The following is a 14562-nucleotide window of genomic DNA, read 5'->3' as shown; positions in this document are numbered from 1 at the left end:
ATATTTATTATAAAATTATTTATTCATATTTATTTTCCACTGATATACCTAAAACAAGCTTTCTATTCTAACTCATTTAAATCAATAGGTCAGTGTCTTCAGCGATAAAAAAAAACTTTACGGAAAATAAGGTAGTTCTAAGTCGTGAATGATTCACAAATAATTTTAATAATTCCTAAATCGTGATCAAGAGATTTTTACTTCAATGCAATACGGAAGTGACATGTTAAAAAAAGTAATGTTATCACATAAAAAGAATCAACAAAATAAATCATATATGTAGTATAGCACAAATAACGTTAAAAAACCGTGACTGGAATCACAGCCGAGCACCGAGCCGAGCCAGAATTGCCACTCACCCCGACCCGCTGCCACACCGAGATTCCCTGTGTATACCCAGAAATTCGTAGCAGCGGCTTTTCGTTGCAACAATTTTTCCGCTGTGAAATTAACAATTAACAAATCGCATAAGGGAGCTTAACCGAGCACCTGAGCGCCATGGATTCCTTACGCATCCACTAGCAGGTGAATAGTCTCGAAATAATAATGGAAAAGCATTATTTGAGGGCACTAACGGGAGGTTTGCCGAATAAATAATAAATGTTCATATAGTGCCGACGCCACAAAAAGAGACAGACGCAAAGTGCAAAAAAAAAGAATAAAAAAAGAAAAGGGAATAAGAGGGAGAAAAGAAGAAGACAAAAGAAGAAGAAGAAGAAGAAGAAGGAGCGAAGCGTAGAACGCGCGGCAAATACCAATAAAAAAAACCATTAGTTTTTGTTGTGTGCAATAGAAAAAGTAACGCCATCAACCGCATTTCTTGCAGATCTATTGACGTGCTGAGGCGGTCGAATCAGCCGGTTACCTATGGGAAAGAAAAAGACCGACGCCCGTGACACAGATGCCGCAACCACCCCGCTGACCACAGACAACTCCACGTCCGAATCGGAATCAGACTCTGGCTCCAGTGTCAAGGCAAAGCTAAAATCAAAGACCAGGGCCAAGAAAAATAATGTCAAACGCCCTAGAGGCAGCAGCTCCAGCTCCGAAACCGAGCAAGCAGTAGCCGCGTCCACGGACCAAAAGCCCGCCCCCAAGATTCGTATTGTGCCGCTGGCACAGCTGCTGGCCAGTCCAAAGAATAGGAGGAACAATCAGAACAAGGAGGAGGAATCCAACCAACCGGGCCAATTCCGCATTAGGCCGCTGGCACAGCTGCTAGCCAGTCCGCCTGGGCAGTCGAACATTCGGCCACTGCAAAGGCTGCTAGCCAGTCCCACCAACCAGTTGCCCAGGAGCCGGCAAGAGGAGAAGTCCCAGGAGTCGCGTTTTGTGTTGCCCCCGCGCAAAAGTCGAAACAAGAACGCTTCCATCATCGAGCTAAGCACCAGTGAAGAGGAAGACGATTTGCCTGAGCTGGTGGATAATCCGCTTAATAACGCGAAAAAAAAGACAGCAGACAACTCCAAGCCAGCATCAAGTGAAAAGTCCTCCAAAGGGAGCTCTCTGCAGGCAAGGAGACTTGAAAGCAGGACAGTCCCATCCAGCGAAGACGAAGAGAATCTGCTGGTTCCACTAGTTAAAGGGAAGAAACAAGAAGACAACTCAAAAAAATCATCCAAAGCGAGCTTTGCGCCAGCAAAGAGGGCTGAAAGCAGAACAGTCTCATCCAGTGAGGATGAGGAGAATCTTTTAGTTCCACTGGTCAAAGGCAAGAAACAAGAATCGGACAACTCCGAGTTAACAGCAAAGAGGACTAAACGAAGGATAGTCTCATCCAGCGAAGACGAAGAGAATCTGCTGGTTCCACTAGTTAAAAGGAAGGAGCAAGAAGAGAACAACTTCAAGTTAACTTCAAACAAAGAGTCCTCCAAAGCGAGATCTCCACCAGCAAAGAGGCCTAAAAGCAGGATAGTATCATCCAGCGAAGACGAGGAGAATCTTCTGGTTCCACTGGTCAAAGGCAAGAAGGAAAAGCCACAGAAGAAAGAACCGCTAAAGAACGGTAACAGCAAGCGGGTAGAGGAGCGCCGGGAGTCGGAAAACAGCGAAAGATCCCGCAAAACAACCCCGTCACGCTCTGCTACTCCCGCCAGCAAGGCATCCAGGGAATCCCAAGTCAACGGGAAGTCCTCGAAAGCCAGCTCTCTACGAGGAAGCTCGCCACCCAGGACCAAGCGCTGTGTGGTGCGCTTGAAGCGTTTTACCTTGCCAAACAAGCCAAATCCCGCCCAAAAGAATAGTAAAATGAGCACAGATTCCGAAGAGGCGGCCACCACCTCCAAGAAGAGTCGCCAGCGACGATCCAAAAGCGAAAGCGAACCGGACTCTGACTTTGAGGCACTCATAGAACAGGTAGAGTCCGAGGAGGAGGAGGAGGAGGAGTATAAGAAGTCAACCGAGGATGAGGAGGCGGAAGCAGAAGCGGAGGAGGAGGCGCACAGCAGCGACAGCGAGGTGATACCGCAGCGCAAGCGCCGCAAGGCTAAGAGCGACTCCGACAAGGGCTCCTCCGACTTTGAACCGGATGAGAAGACGTCGAAGAAGAAGCGCAAGCGCATCAAGAAGAACTCCAGTGGGGAGAGTGACGATGGCGACGATGATAAGCAGAAGAACAAGCGCAAGCACATTCGAAAGATCATCAAAACCAAGGATCTGGATGTGACCACCAAGGAGGCGGCCAAAGAGGAGGACGACAGAAAAAAACGCATTGAGGAGCGTCAAAAGCTGTACAATCGAATCTTTGAAAAATCTGAAAGCGTTGAGATAAACGAACTGATTCTGGACTTTGATGAGAAATCGAAAAAGGCTCTCCTTCAGGTGGATAAGGGACTGGTGAAGAAGCTAAAGCCCCATCAGATGGCGGGAGTCAAGTTCATGTGGGATGCCTGCTTCGAGACGCTAAAGGATGCCGAAGAGAAGCCCGGTTCCGGCTGCATCCTGGCCCACTGTATGGGTCTGGGCAAGACTCTACAGGTGGTCACCTTATCGCACACACTGCTGGTAAACTCAAGTCGTACGGGTGTCGAGCGCGTCCTGGTTATCTCGCCGCTAAGCACGGTAAATAATTGGGCCCGCGAGTTTCATCAGTGGATGAAGTTTGCCAACCGCCGAGACATCGAGGTATATGACATCTCGCGCTACAAGGACAAGCCGACGCGCATCTTCAAGCTCAACGAATGGTTTAATGAGGGCGGCGTCTGCATCCTCGGCTACGACATGTACCGCATTCTCTCGAACGAAAAGGCCAAGGGTTTACGCAAAAAGCAACGCGAGCAGCTACAACAGGCTTTGGCTGACCCGGGCCCGGATCTGGTTGTCTGTGACGAGGGGCATCTGCTCAAGAACGAGAAGACCTCGATAAGCAAGGCGGTAACCAGAATGCGCACCAAGCGTCGGGTGGTCCTCACCGGCACCCCGCTACAAAATAATCTCAGAGAATGTGAGTTTCTTCTTTCTTATTGTAAACCTTTCTGTGATGTAAACCTTTTCTTTACTCAGATTACTGCATGATTCAGTTTGTGAAACCGAATCTGCTGGGCACTTACAAAGAGTACATGAATCGCTTCGTAAATCCCATCAGCAATGGCCAGTACACGGACTCCACTGAGCGGGATCTGCGCCTGATGAAGCACCGCTCTCACATTCTGCACAAGCTGCTCGAGGGCTGCATCCAGCGGAGGGATTACTCAGTTCTGGCCCCCTATTTGCCGCCCAAGCACGAGTATGTGGTGTACACCACGCTGTCCGAGCTCCAACAGAAGCTTTATGGTTACTACATGACCACGCACCGGGAGCAGAGCAGCTCCGATGTCTGTGGCAAGGGAGCACGGTTATTCCAGGATTTTCAAGATCTACGACGCATATGGACGCATCCAATGAACCTGCGGGTAAATAGCGATAATGTTATCGCTAAGCGTCTGCTCAGCAACGACGATTCGGATATTGATGGTTTTATCTGCGACGAGACCGATGAGGAGGAGGCCGCCTCCAACTCGTCGGACAGCTGCGACTCCTTCAAGTCGGACGCTAGCATGTCGGGTTTGGCAACGAGCGCTGGCAAGGCGAAAAAGCGAAAGACTCGCAATGGTAACAACAATGCTGGGAATGCAGACAGCGATTCCGATGTGGAGTTGCTGAGCGGCTTACCTAGTGGTGCCAGTGTCCAGAAGGATGACCCCTCCGAGTGGTGGAAGCCGTTTGTCGAGGACCGAGAGCTAAACAATGTGCACCATTCCCCCAAGCTTCTGATTCTGCTGCGATTGCTGCAGGAGTGCGAGGCCATTGGCGACAAGCTGCTTGTGTTCTCCCAATCCCTGCAGTCCCTGGACGTCATTGAGCACTTTTTGTCGCTGGTGGACAGCAACACAAAGAACTATGAGTTTGAAGGTAGATTGAGGGATGTTGTTTATTAGGTACAAAATGTTAATACTATTAATTCCTTTAGGTGACGTTGGTGACTTCAAGGGCTGCTGGACGAACGGCAAGGACTACTTCCGTCTGGACGGCAGCTGTAGCGTTGAGCAGCGCGAGGCCATGTGCAAGCAATTCAACAATATCACCAATTTGCGGGCACGCCTCTTCCTCATCTCCACGCGTGCCGGTGGCCTGGGCATCAATTTGGTGGCTGCCAATCGTGTGGTCATTTTCGATGTCTCCTGGAATCCCTCGCACGATACCCAGAGCATATTCCGTGTGTACCGCTTCGGGCAGATCAAGCCGTGCTACATCTACCGCCTGATAGCCATGGGCACCATGGAGCAGAAGGTGTACGAACGACAGGTGGCCAAGCAGGCCACGGCCAAGCGGGTGATCGATGAGCAGCAGATATCGCGGCACTACAACCAAACCGACCTGATGGAGCTGTACTCGTACGAGCTGAAACCTAGCGCCGAGCGTGAGATGCCCATTCTGCCCAAGGATCGGCTGTTTGCCGAGATTCTCACCGAGCACGACAAGTTGATCTTCAAGTACCACGAGCACGACTCACTGCTGGAACAGGAGGAGCACGAGAATCTGACCGAGGAGGAGCGCAAATCAGCTTGGGCCGAGTACGAGGCGGAGAAGACGCGCACCGTGCAGGCGTCGCAGTACATGAGCTACGATAGGAATGCCTTTGGCAATCAGGTGATGGGGCAGTTTGGCAACGCCTCCGGCAGCGTGACCTCCAACAAGATCTTCGGCTTCCGCTCGGACATCCTCCTGCAGCTGCTGAACATGAAGATATCTAAGGACCATCAGGAGCTCACTCAGAACCAGGTCATTCAGCTGGTGCCCACCTATCTGCAGCAGCTGTACAACGAGATGAACAACGGCGATCCGACCATGTATAAGGATCTGCTCGAAATGCACGTCAACATCAGGCATCCCAGCGGGATGTATATGAATCCGCTGCTCTATGCCAATCAGCAGTCCTCGTCGGCTGGCTACAATCAGGGCAGTGGCGGTATGCCGACTGGATCGGCAGCAACTGGAGCACCTGCTCCGGGCTTCGAGCCGGACAAGGTATACGAGATCGACTAAGAACCGAGCGAATTGAACCAATGGCAAGATGGTTACTTTTTAATTTAAATAGTAGATAATTCGTCGACCTTGTCGATCTTTCCTTTTCGACTTGCAAGTTACAATTGTGGTTTTTCCTATCTAATTAATTACCAATTACCATTTAACCCATAAACGAGCATAAGTATGTATTTTCCATCAACTCTCTCAGTTATTAAGTTCAAAACTGTCCTAATTCATGTGTAGACTTACATTAGATACAAGTTTAAAAAGGAAAATCAGATTATGATTTAAATGATTATGATTACACTATATACAGCGGTAGTCAAAAGTATTTACACAACGAGCTATTTGCACCTACCAACTTCTGTTTATTCTTTTTATTGTTGACCAATTTTACTCAATTTCTTTTTTTCGCGTAGCTTGATCTATGCAGAAGCCACCTACATAGGTTTATAGAAAGGACATTGCTAAAGCCTAAAGAATAGGTGAATGTAAAGTGTCGTTTACATTTTTTCATCTGTAATACTGTTTTAAGCAAAAATCTCGTAAATTACTTTATTAACAATCAAAAAAGAAGTTGGAATGTGCATATAATTTTGGATTTGTGTAAACACTTTTGACTAGCTCTGTAGATCATGGCTATATGCATACATACATAGCGCGTATCCGGCTAGGAGACGCAGGAATTTAAATTAACACGCGACAAGATAACAAACAATAAATAAATGGCACAGATATAAATAAATGCGTAACGAAGTCTCCTTAATTTAATTTGTTTTTAAAAACGGGGGATGTACTTTTAACAAGAAGATATATCAACAAATAGTGCCAGGCTTCAGGGATATAATTTTTGTTATTATCCACTATCTTAAACATACATATTTCGTCGAAGTTTCACTTCGAGTACATCGGAACACTTATCCTTTAACGAATGCATACAATTTTTCAATATCGGATGATTTTGAGAACAGTTAGGATGTACATTTCAAACTAACTTATTTTTAAGGGGACTCGGGAGATTCCCTATTACTCCAAAAACCCCCAAATATTTTTCAATTCAAAATAATCACAAAACTTATAAAACCCACAAATACACAACACTAAATTTATCGTATATATAATCTGTTTATTTGAACTACACAAAAGATACACGTAGACACTATATGCCGAGGTCTAAAGCAAAAGTTACAAGCTAAAAATGAAGAATCCCCTCCTTATTTGGGCGGCAGCTTACCCATCATGCGGAGCTGCTGCATCTGCTGGGCCTGCAGCATGTGCTGTGGACTTGGTTGCATGGCACCGACCGGTGGCATTCCGCCAGGCGGCATTCCTGGCATCATTCCCGGCCTAGGCGGGCCGCCACCCATTGGTGACATTCCACCGCCGGGGCCCTGTAACATGCCAGCCCCAATGGGCGGAGTGGGCCGACTGTGCACGCCCTGCTGGATGTCGGAGAGGCAGGCCTTCCACTCCTCCAGGCGGTTGTAGTGTTTTTGGAGCAGAGCCTCCTTGCGTTGAATTTCGATGCTCAGGTCCTGGTTCTCGTCCTTGATTAGCATGTAGGGTTTCAACGTGGAGACAAGGAAGCGCTTTTGCAGGAAGAAGGCCTCCATTTGGCGGGCGACGTCGATGAACCGATTGGTGGTCTTCTGCACCTCCAGCTCGATTTCCTCCTTGTTTGTCCCGGAGTTCGGTTCCTGCTTGGTTAGCGACAGCAGGCACGACTGGAAAGCCTCCTCGAACTCGTCCATAAGGTTACCGCCACCGGGTTCGTTGCTGGCCATTATGTTCCGTGCTTGGTGTCTGGTGTGGGTGTTTTTAAGGATATAAACAATTTGTGCCGGTCAGAGAAGAAAAACAACAAAACGCAGCCAGGGTTGCCAACTATTGTCGATATTTCGATATCGAACTAGGGATGAGACTCAAGATATTGATTGTTTGGATTGAAAAGTAATCGCTTTTCTGCCACCTCTATGCCAGCCATGCCGCCTCTGCAGCTGTTTATGTAAACAAACCGAAAATCCGAAATAATTACGGCGTTATGACCACCCGCATAATTCAGCGCTGCCTGCACACGGCCCGCTCTTGTCTCCTGGCCAGAGCTCCCCGGCGCGCTAATCCCGGCCTGGGCTACCAGCTCCAGCAGCTGCAGGAGCAGCACCCGGCGCAGTCCAGTGAAGCCAATGAGGATTATGCCGACCTGGAGTCGGATTTCATGAGCGTCCAGAAGACGCATCGTCAGCATGAGCAGGAGCTGCAGCAGCACCGCGATCGCATACGCCAGTTTATGATCAAACACAAGTATTTCCGCGACGCCAAGCTACCCAATCTTCTGCTGCACGCGGAGAAGGAACAGATGCGCCTGCTTCATGAGCGGGATCCGGAGGAGTGGAGCGTAGAGCGGCTAGCGGAGAGTTTTCCCGCCACTCCGGATATAGTGCAGAAAATACTGCGCGCCAAGTGGCGTCCAAGAAGTGTGCAAAGAATACGCTCCCACGACGAGACTGTTGTGCGGAACTGGCAGCAGCTAAAAGCTGGCGGCAATGGGGACTTTAAATTGCCACCTGCACTCTTCCAGCATCTTCAGAAGTTCGCGGAGCGAAGACGACAGGATTTGAAGGAGGTAAAGCCCGAGAACTGGCCCACAAGACCACAGTTACCCATTCCCCAGGCAAACGAGTTTAGGAAGCTGCTGGGTAGCAACTCCAAAGCAGGCCAGGAGGAGCAACCATCTCCACAACTCGTGTCTGGCTATGAAGCTCCACCAGCGGCCGCCGAAGATGAAACCTATCTTCTGGATAAGATTCGCAACAAACGAAAGATGCGCCTGCGGGAGCTCAAGGAGCTGCAATTAGTTGAGTCTTTACCCACAATGCAAGAGACACCTCAACGACCCCTTGAGAATCCAAGTGGCACCGGTTTCCTGCCCAGTTTCGTACCCAAGTACGCCAGCAGCGAGATCGTCATCAGTGCGGCTGATCAGCGAAAGTATGAGATAACTCAGGTCAAGACACGGATTGTCATCCCGCGGAAGCTACATCGTCCGGGAGCCACGTACCGAGTGGAGGATGCCTACTACGATGACGATGGCGAGCTGCTTTATCGCGTCCCCGGAATGACCCGTTAATCAAACTTTTGAGATTTGTAATACAAATTGTTACTTTGTTATATTAAAAAAATATATATAAAGCGTAGTTTACACAGATTCTTGTCATGGTTAGTGATTAAAGGCGGCAGAGATGAGATCGCTACCCGCCATTAGAGAGTCAGATGCCACCGTTATCTGGGCTCCCGTCAGCTTTGCCACAAAATCGCAGGCGGCAATCTCCGCATAACTGGCTCCGCCAACTACAAAAACAAAGAGATTCCTCATGCGCAGTGGGAAAATATCCTGATCTGCCCCGCCACTTGTCTTCATCTGGTTAGCATAAGCCTTGGGCGTGGTCCTACCACTCTCCAGATGCAGATACAGGCCGTCAATCATGGCCAGCTTTGAGGCCAGCTCCTCGGCACTGTTGGTCTTTAGCAAAATCGAACAGAGCTGCGCCACCAATGGAATATAGGTGCCATTGAACACAAAACTGGGGCAGGATTGTAGGCCACTCGCCTGGTTTTTAGACAGGGAGGAGGATACCGCGTTACCATCCTGTCCATCGCCGAAGGAGGTGAGCAGCTTCAGACGATTGGCATTTGCTTGGAACTCGGTTTGTTGGAATTTCGGCAACGGAAGATTGGATAGCAGCTTTGTCGTAGTCGGTGCCTTTTTCTCCGCCACAAGTTGTGGCAACAGTCCCGCCTGCGTCAGCTGCTGGAACACACTTAACTCCTGGTGACCAAACAGGTTGCAATAGTTTCTGGCAAAGCTCTGCAGCTCCTCGGGCGCCACGCCGGCACAATGATGCAGCAGGCACAGCAACCGAAGTGTATTGAGGCGTTGACCATCGGTGGTGAGTAGTTCGTCAATTTCGCCAAGCAATCGTTTCCTGGACACATTATTCAGGATGTCCTCCTCCAGGGTCTGCAATCTTCTAAAGTTACCCATCATTTTGATGACGATCTCGCTGGCATTCAAGTGCCGCAGGACTTTGGCCTTTAGTTCGGTAAGCTTGGGCAGCTTCCTGGCCACATAGTCGTGCATCTCCTCTAGCTGCATGTCGCTAAGCTTTTGCAGTTCCAATCCCAAGGCCTTGACCTGTGCTCGAATCAAGCTGCTCACCTGGGCAAAGTGCTTGTAGCGATTATCTCCGTAGATCTCATCGGAGGCAGAGTTCAGGCGAATGGAGCAGGGCTTGCTACTGGCCTGGGACAAGCCCCCCTTTGAGGCTTTTCCCTGTAGCAATTCCACCCTCTGGCCACTGATCTTGTTCTTTGAGTTATCCACCAGAATCTCGCCGGAACGTTGCTGGAAAACTTCCAGGAGGAGGCCCGCATAAATGGCCGGAGTGAGTAAGCTGGCGGGGTAGTCCTTATCACGATCGATGACCAGCCAGCCGCCGTAGTCCGGTGGGTTCGTGGGCTCAGGCACCTTGCCCAGAGCCTGCAGCATCTGCAGCAGCTGAGACGAATGGTTTCCAAAGCTAAGAATAACCGAAGGCTGTCCGCAAATCATCTGTAGCAGTCGCAGACTTTGCGCCACAGAAGGCAGGGGAGAACTGTTACCCTGGAGGTAAAGGCACTCGTAGAGCTGAAAAGGAAATCCTTTTATTATGTATTTCTAGCTGGTTTTCTTCACTTACATTGGGCAGCTCCAAGCTGAGCACTCCCTGGTCAAAGTAAATAAAATCCCAGTTAAAGTGATGCAGTTGCACCATTCCCCACAGGCCGGCCTGTTCCAGAAGCGTCTGGAAGTAGGAATAGCAACTGGGCACGCACACAATGTGGTACATTTTCAGAGAGATGTCCGGCATCTCCTCCGAAGCCACGGGTTGCAATTGCCTGAGTAAGGTTTGAAATGTGCCCAAAACACTGCGGATCATGTAAATGTGGACCTGCTCCGCGGATCGCGGCAAGGACTGCGCCGCATCATGCTTGTAGATCCTCTGGATGCCCTTTAATCTGGAAAATGGTCGGAATTAGTATTTAAGTAAATTAATTGTGTATGATTTACTTTAGCCAGGAGGCGGTGCAAACATGTTCCAGCGGCTTGATCAAGGCTGGCTCCAAAATCAGTTCTTTTTTTCCAGGTATGGAACACAGTATCGCTTGGAGCTAAAAGTGAAAGTCGTTTTAGTAAATAGGTAAACATTTTATTTATTTGTTACCTTCTCTTGGGCCACAAGCTGAAATCCTTGCAGCCTTTTGTCCAGCGTCACATCCATTTCTTGGGCCAAACTAAAACAGCTGATTGCGTGTGAATGGCAAAAAACTCTTCTCTCTGTTGCAGTGATGTCACTCCCGCTTTTTTCCCGTCAAATTTGGCTTTTTTAAATATGAATGCATTTCTTAGGAAATTAAAGCAGACTTATTTTCAAAAAATTTTAAGTACTGGTTTAATTTAGTTGAAATCCCATTCAATTCAATGCCTTAATTCTTCCATTGCTTATATTATTTTGTGAACTCTTATTTGCGATGATTGGAATTGACAAGAGTGCTTTGCAGTTATTGCAAAAACAGCATAGCTGCTACGGTTTAATACAAGATTTTTAAAATTAAAATAAACAAAAACAAAATATGGTTTTCTAAAAAATTGCTCTTTTGTTGGCTTTCGCAAGATCTCTCTCTCTCTCTCTGGGCTCAGCTCTAAAAAAGCCGAAATTTCCGCTGCCTGCTATTTTTCCCGCAATCACTGAATTTGACGGGAAAAAGGCGGCAATGACACCACTGGATGAGACTCTATAAGGCCGCAGCATGATGAGACTTGCTCAGTTTTGAAACAAAAATCGGCTGTTCGGGGACGTCACTTCGCTGCTTGTGTGTTTTTATCGTGATTCTGAAATCATCTGTTTTGTCGCGGCGCTTGTTAAATACCAGCTGAAGGGCGATGGCGACGCACTAACAAAAGAGAATGCAGCAGCAAATTGAGTAACGTGATTATAATATTCTCGGCCGCACACACAAATTAATATAAATCAAAATAGCCCGTGGAATAAATCTGAAAACCAGAGAAAATCCAAGTACAAGTGTTTTTCGCTCTCTGCCGTTCTCCCATTCTCCCGTGTTCGCTCTCCGTGTGTTTATGTCTATGCGTCAGAGTGTGTGTGAGAGTGTGTGTGTGTCGTGCAAGTGTTTGTGATTTGATATTGTTGTTATTCTTCGCTTTCGCGCGAATACAAATGGGATTGAGATTTTCCATAAATTAATCAGCAGTTAAAGTCGGCATTTCCAGTTACCAGGTAAGCCAAAGCTATTTTTTGTTTATAAATAAATCGGGGGCTTGCGGCCTGCGAATGTGGGTGAAATTCGTGCGAAAATACCTGAAATTGTTGGGGAGTGACAAAAATAAGCAGTGAGCGGTCTTTGTTGTTGCAGCTTGTTGCATGTTCGCGGCTCCCCTTTGCTCCTCATATTCGTCGCCAGTGCACGTTTTCTCGCTCGCTTCTCGCACTCTCTTTTTCGCTTTGTTGCAATTTCTGCCTTTGTCAATCATTATCTCCTCCGGTTGCCAAGTGTTGTTGTTTTGTTTTAGTGCCTAACATTATTTTCTTATAGTCTTCTTCACGTTTTCTTTCGGTTTCGTTTGTTTTGTGATACCGGTTTCGTTCGCTCCATCTCGCTCTAGCACAGGTAGTTGCAGGTTGTGTGCACCTAGTTTACTTTTAGATTTTCTATTCTTTGCGCTTCTGTGCGTCTTGATCGCTCTCCTCCTGCTCATCGTTCTCCTCATCTTTGCACTCATCTTCTATTGCCTTCTAATGATTATTGTTCTTGTCTCTCCCAATTATGCTTTATTTGTCTTCTGGGGCTGATCAGTGTCTTCTTCCCTATTTCTCTCTTTCGCCCATTAAAAATTAATTTTCGTAAGCACTTTTAGTTTTTATTCCATTTAATTTATGAGTTTCTTTTTGCATATCTGAGAGATTGTCTTTTTTCGCAAAAGGCTGTTCAACTTTCGGCAGACATGTTGATTTAAATATTTATTGTAATTTGTTTCAACTGTGAACCTGTTTTTCTTAGTCTAGATTATTATTAGCAGACGTGTCATTAGATTCCAAATTGTATTAAAGTTTCCTAGAGCAACTTAAAGAACTGGAAAATATAAGATAAACAAAATTATGCAAAATAATGGTCTAAAATTTTAATTAAACTTTTGAATAGAATTCTAAAGAAAAAGGCATTTCGTCATTCAATTAAGATTAAAAGTACTCGCAAAACACGATTTGTAAAGCCGAAATGCTTCCGATAATAATAACGAAAGCTAATTTATATTTAGCCGTTTTAAAGATAAGTACAATTTCCTGTTAAGGAACCACAATAATTATTATACATAATTATTATTACGATTAGGTGTGATAAAAACGTAGGGAAACTTTTTAAAAATATACATAAAAGTATCCGCAGCCTAGAATGTAGCTTCCGCTTGTGTCATAAGATATTTTTATGCGTTACATTTATTGATAGCAGTTTACAATATAAAGTATTTGTAAAATGCTTATTATAAGGCTAGCTAAAAATTTCTTCGGCTTTATAAAATTAATTAACCATAAAATAAACATAACAAAATCAGACTTTTAAATTGAAAATTAAATGAAAATAAATTAATACATTTTTTAGATCAAAGTTTATGGTTATTTTTATTTGCCTTGAGTTACCTCTGTAAAATCCAGGGTAAATTTGAAGAAATGGGGAATCCTTCTGAGTAGAACGAGGCCATAGTTGGTTTCTCAATTCGATTTCCCATCGCCCAATAAAAACAAAATAATAACCAGCAGAGCAAATCGAAATAATTGATTTGCTTTTAGGTAAATAAACACAACTGCCCGAAGGTGATACCAATCACACCCACTCGAAGCTCAAATATTCTCCGGGGCCATAAATTCCCCTGCAAAATTTCAGCTCTAATTAAAACCAGAAACAAATTACACATCAAGAGGGAGAAAGATATTGAAAAAGAGAGTCGAGAATTTGTGTAAACAGAAATGATTTTGGAAGAGAAAACAAAAGCATTTTTGCAAAATGCGTTGCTTTTTCTTTGCCGTCGCTCGTCTCTTTTCCCCTAAAAAAAAAAACAATATATACATATATCTCTGTGCGGAGGCGTGTGAATTTTCGTGTTTTTATTTGATTTTGGTTTTTTTTTTTTGCTCATTTCTACGCTTCACACACATCAAGCCCAATTAGTATTGTTCTTCTGTTGGCATATGGCAAATATTTCCATTTGTCTGTTCTGTGTACATATAAATTGCTTTGTATTAGCTCCAGTTCCTTTTTTTGTATGATCTCATGTTTGGAGTATAATTCTTTAGGTAATTCTTCTAAATATTTATTTTTTCCCATACTTTGCCAAGCTATTTTCGGCACAATTTTGATTCTCTTTGGACACACACGTGTTGGAGATTGCATATTCAGTTATTTCCCATTTAAGAAAGTCATCGTTCTTTGTGCGGAATAATGTCTCTTTTTAGTATTGAATGAATTGCGTCTTTTGATATACTCTTGAAATAAAACATTTTAAATATACTCTATTTTAGGATTTTTACTATAGATAGAAAATATATTTCACAGATACTATAACAACTAAAAGGTTTTGAAAGTTGGAATAATTTTGTTTTGTTTTTGTTTGAACCCGAAAAGAGATTCTCGATTTGATTTCTTTTAAAACAAAATGTGTTTGCAACACAAATATTTAGGCGTTTAAATTCGGAAACCCAATTTTCGATTTCCTTTTGTTCGTAGCGCCCTGTTGTCAGCATTTTATTTTAGCAAACTCATCACGAAAAGCGCAAACAATTGACGATTTGTCGCACTCATGCGTTTCTTCCCATTAGGGTGACTCACCCAAAACAGTGACGAGTAACAAAGAGTAAAGAATAGCGTCAATTCTTCAGTCTTCTGTATTTTTAATTCTTTAGCTTATAATAATAGCAGTGAGTTGGTTTTCCTTTCTCTCAACGGGTAACA

The 14562-nt window shown here is 45.5% G+C and overlaps 5 protein-coding genes across 9 annotated transcripts in view; 3 read left to right on the top strand and 2 right to left on the bottom strand.

Moving 5' to 3' along the window:
- Positions 1 to 242: 242 nt before the first annotated feature.
- On the top strand, positions 243 to 6271 carry XNP (ATRX chromatin remodeler XNP). Of its 2 annotated transcripts, XM_017163158.3 has the most exons (4): positions 243 to 525; positions 827 to 3442; positions 3502 to 4389; positions 4448 to 6271. In XM_017163158.3, exons 2-4 carry the CDS (start codon positions 868 to 870, stop codon positions 5521 to 5523), a joined length of 4539 nt encoding a protein of 1512 aa, XP_017018647.1. In that variant the 5' UTR covers positions 243 to 525; positions 827 to 867; the 3' UTR covers positions 5524 to 6271. The 2 variants fall into 2 exon arrangements, with proteins under 2 accessions (XP_017018647.1, XP_017018648.1); XM_017163159.3 differs by lacking the exon at positions 243 to 525 and having other exon boundaries at positions 548 to 3442.
- Positions 6272 to 6626: 355 nt separating this feature from the next.
- On the bottom strand, positions 6627 to 7394 carry MED28 (mediator complex subunit 28). The gene has a single exon (XM_017162999.3). It carries the CDS (start codon positions 7287 to 7289, stop codon positions 6720 to 6722), a length of 570 nt encoding a protein of 189 aa, XP_017018488.1. The 5' UTR covers positions 7290 to 7394; the 3' UTR covers positions 6627 to 6719.
- Positions 7395 to 7424: 30 nt separating this feature from the next.
- Positions 7425 to 8708, top strand: LOC108072182 (uncharacterized). Its single transcript, XM_017163237.3, has one exon. The coding sequence runs from the start codon at positions 7547 to 7549 to the stop codon at positions 8630 to 8632; it is 1086 nt and encodes a 361-aa protein (XP_017018726.1). The 5' UTR covers positions 7425 to 7546; the 3' UTR covers positions 8633 to 8708.
- Vps33B (vacuolar protein sorting 33B) lies at positions 8675 to 10921 on the bottom strand. Its single transcript, XM_017163236.2, has 4 exons — positions 10767 to 10921; positions 10613 to 10713; positions 10242 to 10560; positions 8675 to 10189 (listed from the first exon to the last, which is right to left on the bottom strand). The coding sequence occupies exons 1-4, from the start codon at positions 10821 to 10823 to the stop codon at positions 8723 to 8725; spliced, it is 1944 nt and encodes a 647-aa protein (XP_017018725.1). The 5' UTR covers positions 10824 to 10921; the 3' UTR covers positions 8675 to 8722.
- A 291-nt stretch (positions 10922 to 11212) lies between these two features.
- The window catches only part of Fur1 (Furin 1), a 144756-nt gene continuing 141406 nt past the window's right edge, over positions 11213 to 14562 (top strand). For 3 of the 4 annotated variants that reach the window (XM_070286663.1, XM_070286664.1, XM_017163038.2), the window contains exon 1: positions 11213 to 11837. The gene's annotated coding sequence lies outside the window, so the exon portion shown is untranslated. The remainder of the gene's footprint in view (positions 11838 to 14562) is intronic. The other variant, XM_017163043.3, reaches the window with a different exon arrangement.

The sequence above is a fragment of the Drosophila kikkawai genome, chromosome 3R (genome assembly GCF_030179895.1).
Source record: "Drosophila kikkawai strain 14028-0561.14 chromosome 3R, DkikHiC1v2, whole genome shotgun sequence".
Taxonomy (NCBI): Eukaryota; Metazoa; Arthropoda; class Insecta; order Diptera; family Drosophilidae; genus Drosophila; species Drosophila kikkawai.
This window is presented reverse-complemented; position numbering and strand designations above follow the sequence as displayed.

What these genes read in the sequence shown, in the direction of transcription:
- XNP (XM_017163158.3), top strand. Translation starts at nt 868, where the DNA reads ATGGGAAAGAAAAAGACCGACGCCCGTGACACAGATGCCGCAACCACC. An exon ending in ACAAAATAATCTCAGAGAAT is followed by an intron (nt 3,443 to 3,501) that starts GTGAGTTTCTTC and finishes TTCTTTACTCAG; the next exon opens with ATTACTGCATGATTCAGTTT. An exon ending in AAAGAACTATGAGTTTGAAG is followed by an intron (nt 4,390 to 4,447) that starts GTAGATTGAGGG and finishes TAATTCCTTTAG; the next exon opens with GTGACGTTGGTGACTTCAAG.
- LOC108072182 (XM_017163237.3), top strand. Translation starts at nt 7,547, where the DNA reads ATGACCACCCGCATAATTCAGCGCTGCCTGCACACGGCCCGCTCTTGT.
- Vps33B (XM_017163236.2), bottom strand. Translation starts at nt 10,823, where the DNA reads ATGGATGTGACGCTGGACAAAAGGCTGCAAGGATTTCAGCTTGTGGCC. An exon ending in AGCTTGTGGCCCAAGAGAAG is followed by an intron (nt 10,714 to 10,766) that starts GTAACAAATAAA and finishes TTTCACTTTTAG; the next exon opens with CTCCAAGCGATACTGTGTTC. An exon ending in TGCACCGCCTCCTGGCTAAA is followed by an intron (nt 10,561 to 10,612) that starts GTAAATCATACA and finishes ACCATTTTCCAG; the next exon opens with ATTAAAGGGCATCCAGAGGA.
- MED28 (XM_017162999.3), bottom strand. Translation starts at nt 7,289, where the DNA reads ATGGCCAGCAACGAACCCGGTGGCGGTAACCTTATGGACGAGTTCGAG.